At 44.0% G+C, this 7145-nt stretch overlaps 1 protein-coding gene across 5 annotated transcripts in view; it reads right to left on the bottom strand.

Annotated features, from left to right (window-relative positions):
* Positions 1–7145, bottom strand: part of Itgb1 (integrin subunit beta 1) — a 53517-nt gene that overhangs the window by 15484 nt on the left and 30888 nt on the right. For all 5 annotated transcript variants that reach the window (XM_023701905.1, XM_023701906.1, XM_023701903.1 and 2 more), the window contains 7 exons: positions 6155–6310; positions 5199–5294; positions 4698–4787; positions 3062–3202; positions 2713–2912; positions 453–691; positions 26–248 (listed from right to left, as the gene is read on the bottom strand). In XM_023701905.1, coding sequence (XP_023557673.1) covers positions 26–248; positions 453–691; positions 2713–2912; positions 3062–3202; positions 4698–4787; positions 5199–5294; positions 6155–6310 — 1145 coding nt within the window. The remainder of the gene's footprint in view (positions 1–25; positions 249–452; positions 692–2712; positions 2913–3061; positions 3203–4697; positions 4788–5198; positions 5295–6154; positions 6311–7145) is intronic.

The raw sequence follows: 7145 nt of genomic DNA, 5'->3' as shown, positions 1-7145 counted from the left end.
CTCTGAGCAGCCAGGAAGTACGTACTTGTGCTCGGCGCAGACGCCGAGGCAGGTCTGGCACGTCTCGCAGGTCTGCCCTTGGAACTTGGGGTCCGTGCACCTGCACATGCCGCACTCGCACACGCCCCGGCCGTTGCAGATCTGCCCGTTCGTAGCTACACACGGCGTGGTATCCAGAGAACAGTCACACGCGCTGCCGGTATAGTTGGGGTAGCACTCACACACACGACACCTGCACACACCATTGCCTGCGGCGAAAAATACCAGCTCTCAATATAATGTCCAAACAAAATCACAGCAGTGACTTAAAAGTCAAATACGCATCAAGCTAGAAGAAAGTGTCCCTAAAGGGGGCAGCCTGTTTCGTACTTAGTGACCGAGGAAACTCTTGGCAATGCCAGATCGTACAACCGGGGACCACACTCTACAACCACCTCAGAGACCGTTCTCACCTCCGCAGATTAATCCATTGGACCGATCGCAGTTGAAGTTGTCGCACTCGCAGAACTTGCCAGAATAGATCTCGTTGGTGTTGTCCCGCTTCCTGCAGACACACTGGCCGCACACACACTCGCCGTTGTTGCTGCAGATTTCAGAGCTGTTCTCCTTCCTGCAGTAGGCGTCCATGTCCTCACTGTTCACCTCGTCCGTGCTGCACTCACAGTGTCTTCCCACGCGCCCTTCATTACACCTGCAGAGAATCCCTGAATTACAGTCACCACGATTCACTGACAACAAGCATCACGGGAGCGGAAACAAGTCACTGCCACATCTTCCAGCCTCCCAGGCTCCCAGAGGGCTGTGCACGCCTCAGACAGACAAGGCCCACAGCCAGCAGCTTCCCATGCTGCCTGGGCAGTGGCCCAGGGAGAAGGTATCTTCAGAAAGTAACCAATGTGATCAAAACGCAAAACTACAGCCCAGCAATGCACAGGTAAGAGGAACAGCTAAAAACAATAGAATTTACTTTGTTTTCCTATCTTGACACAAAGTCTTACTACCTACTCCATACCGACCCTGAACTTGCTATGGGCCTTGGATTGGCCCTGACTTCACAATCGTCCTTCCTCAGCCTCCCAAGTAGTGGCATGACAGGTGCGCACTCCTATGCCCAGCTATACAATAAACTTACTCTTAAGCCGAATGTGAAGGGTTGTTTTTTTGTTTTTTTGGGTTTTTTTGCAGAACCAGGCATTGAACTCAGGCCCTTGAGCTTGCCAGGCAAGCACTTATCCTACTGAGCTATCTCCCCGGCCCCCAAAGATGTATTTTCAAGTGACATAACATTATTCTTCTATTATGGATGAATGACCACTAAGTTTTCAAGCAATGGTCCAATTGTTAACATTAAAAACACATCCCCAAAAATGCACAGAAGCTAAAAATATACTGAATACATCAAATGCAATGTTAGTTAAACAACTAACATAGTGTTTAAGCACATCCTATGGGTCCAGAATTTTCAGATGCCCTATATATTTTTAGAATGCCCAGTGGGTATTCTGGGTATTCTGATTCTATCACTGATTTAAAAAAAAAAAAAAAAAAAGGGAAAAATGAGAATGAATTTTCAAGGTAATTTTTTGGGTTAAAGGAAATTTCACTAAAGGTAGATTTTCATGATTCAAACAAGACATGTATAACATGCCTTTTTTAAATGTATTTTTGTACAGAGTCTCATTACGCAGCTCAGACTCATAGTGATCCTCCTGTTTTGAGCTTCCCCAGTGCTGGGATAACAGGCATGTACCACCATGCCCGAACTACCACATGCCACTTAAAAGAGACAATTATTCATTGGTAGGGAACCGTGGCCATGTATTTTTCTCACAACTAGTGATCTTTGTAAGTACAGTTATCAGGGGCTGATACTTATCTCAAAATGTTCTTTTCTCCTTCTAGTCTCTTAAGGAAGGAGCTATATTCAAAGTACATTTAGTTTCAATTTTTATAAAAAGTAACCAGCAAGTATGCTGGTGCACGCCTGTAACCACGGCTCTCTGACGGGCTGAGGCAGACGCATCACAAGTTCACTCCTAGCTTGGGCAACTTAGCTATTTAACAAGACCCTGTTTCCAAAAATTTGAAAATAGAACAGGAAAAAAGGCCAGGAGGTAGCTCAGCGCAAAAGCCTTCCGTTCAATGCCCAGTATTGTAAGAGAAAAAAAGTGGCCATGTATGGATTACTTAGAATAATTTGGTCTAAGATAAGAGTCTACACTCCAAAAAACACATTTGCCCTTTTAATTTTACAACACATTCCATTTTTTAAAAAAATTATTCCAACAATGCAGAATTGATAGAGTACAGGATAAACATCCCTTATTGCTTCCTAATTCTATTTTAGATAAAAATCACTATATCTGTGTTACACAATTTCCTAAAACATTTTCCCCAAACACTTTCCTATACACATATTTTGTGTAGGTTTATTTTGCCTAGAAAATTGAGAATGGTACCAAGGGGCGGGGGGAGGCACGACTCCACCTGCCCCTTAACACTTGCAAAACCCACTGGCGTGACTTATGAGCGCTTTCATACTGGGACGAGGAGGAAGTCATCAGACCAGAGACAGGAAAGATCCTCAAGTTGAACCCATGGCAAGCTGGGGTGGCGGGAATGAATAATGCGTTGCTCCCCGCCACAGCCGGCCAGCAGCCCGTCCCCCCCCCCCCGCAGCCTGCCCCCGCAGCAGCCTGGCTGAGCACGCACCTGCACGCGCCACACTCGAATGTCCCGTTGCCGTGGTGGCACTTGGGGCTCTGGGGGATGCCCTCGCTCTGGCACTCACACTCGCAGATGAACTGAAGAATGACCTCGACCTCCTCGGTGAAGCCCTGAGGCTTGATTTTAATGGTTTCTGAGTTCTTATTTGGACACTTATTTGTAGTTATGCTAATTTCAAAATGTACCTTGAAGGAGGAAAAAACCCAGACTGTTACCTTAGCATAGGACTAGAAAGAAGTCTTTCAGAGACCCAGACACAATCTCTCAAATCAGAAAGTGAATTTTCTGATGCGCAAGCGATCTCTCCGCCAAAGGGAACGCATGTGCAACATACCTCATCGCCAATGGAAATATTGGAACATTTCCTTCCGTTTTCTCCTGTTCCATTCACCCCATTCTTGCAGTAGGATTTGTAATTTATGGTTACTCCTTCTGGCAATTTGGTGTTTTCCAAAATGACTTCTGAAGAAAGGGACTAAAAGAAAGACTAGTTATGAACAGGTGTGTCAAATAAAAGGTACTTGAGTACATAAAACCAAAGGATACAATAAGCTGTTTAGAACTAAAATGTCATTTCAATAAAAATACTGTGAAGCCAAACCAATAAATGAGTGCCTCGGAAACACAAAACACTCAGAAACAGGCTCTACTTAACAAGGGTCCAATCTTAAAATGATGCACACAACTGAAAATATTTGTCTAAACTACCCAGTTATAATACCAGCGACCATAGAGCACAGAGGCCTGGCATTAACTAGGGGGAATCCTAAGAAGGGAGAACCAACGTTTCTCTGCCCACAAGCCATGGCTCCTGTCTGACCTTACCTGTTCCAGCTAACTAGGATCCAAAGTACACACCCTGTTATACAACCTGGGCTCAAATGCCATAACCAGGGAGGAGGCTGCAAGGGCAAGCTACTTCCTGCTCACTCTAAGGACAGCAGCTGGACCTCACACTGGCATCTCTACAGCCCTCTCTCTGAATCAGTTCTTTCTACAGTACTAGGGGATCCCCATGCATGAGGGTGTGTATTGGGCAAGATACGAAATCCTCTAAAATATGGCCAGAAAGGTAATGGCAAACAAACTTCTCCAGCAAAAGACCGTGAAAGAAATTCTATCAATCTATAAAAGATGCTTTGGAAAAGACAAAGAAGATTGGGGGAATCCTTTCTTTTTTAACTTTTTATTTATTTGGTATAGAGTCTGGCTACACAGCTCAGAGTCATAGTGATCCTCCTATCTCAACCTCTCCAGCACTGGGATTATAGGCATGCGCCACCACACCTGGTCTTGGTGGCCAGCATGGCACCCCCAGGGTTCTTGGGGCTTCACAGCACCCAAGACCAAGGTTCAAACCCGGGTCCTTGCACTTGCCAGACAGGAGTTTAGACCACAGGAGTTTAGCCAGGCTGGGGGGATCTTACAAACAGAAATGCACTTTGCACACGCTCCCCAACGAGGTCATCACTTACTGACAGCACATATTCAGAGATTTCCTCACAGGCCTTGATCACACCTTCACTTTGCTTATGCTAAGGTGTGTAAGATAATACAAAGTTTTTCCTTTAGCTACACGATTTGTTTGCATTGTTGCCTTCTTTACTTGCCAAACTGTGTGTAAAGAAGTTTTACATTATTTAAGTAAAGATACCCTGGCCACGTACTGTCCAAAATTGAACTTATTTAAAGTGTACTCAGGGTTGGCCAGATAGTTCAGCAGATTAAAGCGCCTGCTTAGGCAAGCACAGCGACCCAGGGGTTCGATCCCTGGTGTATCGTGCCGGTCCCATTCCTGGGGGGAGCTTAGATAGTAATCGAGACTGGGCATGGTGGGGCACACCTGTAATCCCAGCGCTTGAAGGCTGAAAACAGGAGAATCACTATGAGTCCCATCTGTGTAGTGAGACCCTGTAGATGCTGTACTAAATTAACAAAAAAATAAATAAAATAAAATAAAATGTACTCACGTTGTATGCTTCAATGATGAGGTTAATTACATTGCTGGAATTGGCAGACAACACTCCTACCGCTGACTTAGGGATCAGATTTTTCAGTTCCTGCCATTGAAAGATAAAACACGTAAAATACCAGCATCAGTCACTGAGCCAGTTAGAATTCACTGAGCAAGTAACAGGTAGCTTTAAATGTCAGCTCACTGTACATTTCCTAAACTTTAAGCACCAAACTTGAAAGAAGAGAGCTAGTTTAATGAGGTGTAATTAAAAATTACAGGAATCTCTTATTTTTTGCTTTTTGTTTTTTTCCAGAACTGGGGATTGAACCCAGGTCCTTACTCTTGCCAGGCAAGCGCTTATTCCACTGGGCTATCTCCCCAGCCCACAGGAATCTCTTAGAAAATTCTATGTGCCCATGTGGTAGCATTTCCCTATATTTCATTCCAGACAAAAAATTTTGTCTCTAATAACAAAACAAAACAAGTTAGAACTTTTTATGTCACAAATATTTACCTTATAAACAGGCTGAAATTCTTCAGTAACAGCAAAAATCGTCTGAATGTTGTTCTCACTCAGCTTCTGGACAAGGTGTGCGATGGAGGGGTAATCCTAAGCGTTCAGGAACACAATTCAGTGAGTAAGTGCACCTCCCTGCGCCTCAGCTTTTCCTCGAAATAATAAAAGATTCAAGCAAGAGTATAAAACATAAGTGCTCACCCCAATGGGCAGCGTTTGTATGTCACTTTCTCTTTTTGTTAATATGCTGGATTCTAATCTTCTCTACTTTGCAGTAGGAGAATTTCTTTATTAAATATATCTTAAATGATAAGATAATCTATGTACAATAAGGATGATGAAACCAAACAAAAGTAATTAAAGGTTCTATTATCTCTCAATAAAGACAAAGCTGGAGGGAGCTGGGCCTGGTGGCACATGCCTATAATCCAGCACTTGAGAGGCTGAGGCAGGAGGATGGAGGCCAGCCTGAACTACATAGTGAAACCCTGTCTCAAACAACAAAACAAAAACAAAGAGAAGAAAAAAATCAAGATCCATCAATAGTTAGATGTTTTCAAGACTTTGAGTAATTTGCCAATTTTTATTTTCATTAAAAGCAGGATGTATTTAAAACTAATGTAAAATAAAACAAAATGAGAATATAAAATTAGATGAATTATTTGTTTAGAAATACCAGCAACTCTCCTAGTGAGTGGGATAAACATGCAGGTGAAAGGGGTCAGCTACGGGGAATAAACATGCAGGTGAAAGGGGTCAGCTATGGGCTGAGGAAGGGTGCCCACCCCTTGAGCCCTGCTCTGAATGCAGGCAGCAGCTGCATCGCCCGAGCCAGCGAGGCCAGCTGAGCTGGCCACTCCGGAAGGCGTATACTGGCCAAACCCACCCGAACTCGCTGAATATGGACACTTCACACAGAGCCATCCCGAGGTGAGGAGGACTCAGGCACTTACGTAATAATGGCTCATCGTGTACATGTTGTTCTCCAGGTGACACTGGCCATCATTGGGCAAAACAATGCCACCAAGTTTCCCATCTCCAGCAAAGTGAAACCCAGCATCAGTGGAAAACACCAGCAGCCGTGTGACATTCCTCCAGCCAATCAAGGACTTGCAGAGAAAGGTATTTCATTTTTAGAATGCTACTCACAGTAACTGATCACAATACTTTTGATTTTCATGCAAGCTGTAACTGCACTGCTAACCTAATCTTTTCTTTACACAAAGTGAAAAATCTTGCCGATGAGCTCCGAGAGCCCAATGAATGAAGCTCCTGCGCCCCACTGTACAGCCATTTCTTGCTAAGTCACCAGTGTCTCTCAGCTCTTTCTAAAAACTGGCTTCACTGGGCAGCAGTTCATAGCTACCTGTTAGGGGGCTTGGTGAGTGCTTGCTGAATGAGTGTCTCCCCCATCCGCTTGGCACCTGCCCTGTCCTGCCACGATGATCCTGTCACCCACTCCTGCTGGCCATCTACACCATATACTGCCCATCAGTCCTCCACATTCGACTTTTTTTTTTTTTTGCAGTACTGGGGATTGAACTCAGGACCGTGTGCTTGCCAGGCAAGCGCTTACTCTACTGAGCTATCTTCTCAGCCTTCAACTTCCTTTTAACACAGGAAAAAAAAAATTATCCAAGGATGGATGTTGCTCCACTCTACTCATTCTAACTTAGCAATCAGAACTGTTTGTTCATTAGTTTACTCTCTACCTTATTTAACAAGAATTTAGTGTCCCAGTAAAATACTCTTCTACTTTGCAGTATTTGTCTAAATTTAAATGGACTCAAATGTACTTTTTTATATACTTCCAAGAAAAAACTATCGTTGAGATAAATTCCTTGAAAGAGAGAATTAAGGGGCTGGGGAGATAGATAGCTCAGTGGAATAAGTGCTTGCCTGGCAAGCACAAGGTCCTGAGTTCGATCTCTGGTACCACAAAAA

Source organism: Octodon degus, unplaced genomic scaffold (assembly GCF_000260255.1).
Source record: "Octodon degus isolate 3935 unplaced genomic scaffold, OctDeg1.0 scaffold00144, whole genome shotgun sequence".
Taxonomy (NCBI): Eukaryota; Metazoa; Chordata; class Mammalia; order Rodentia; family Octodontidae; genus Octodon; species Octodon degus.
This window is presented reverse-complemented; position numbering and strand designations above follow the sequence as displayed.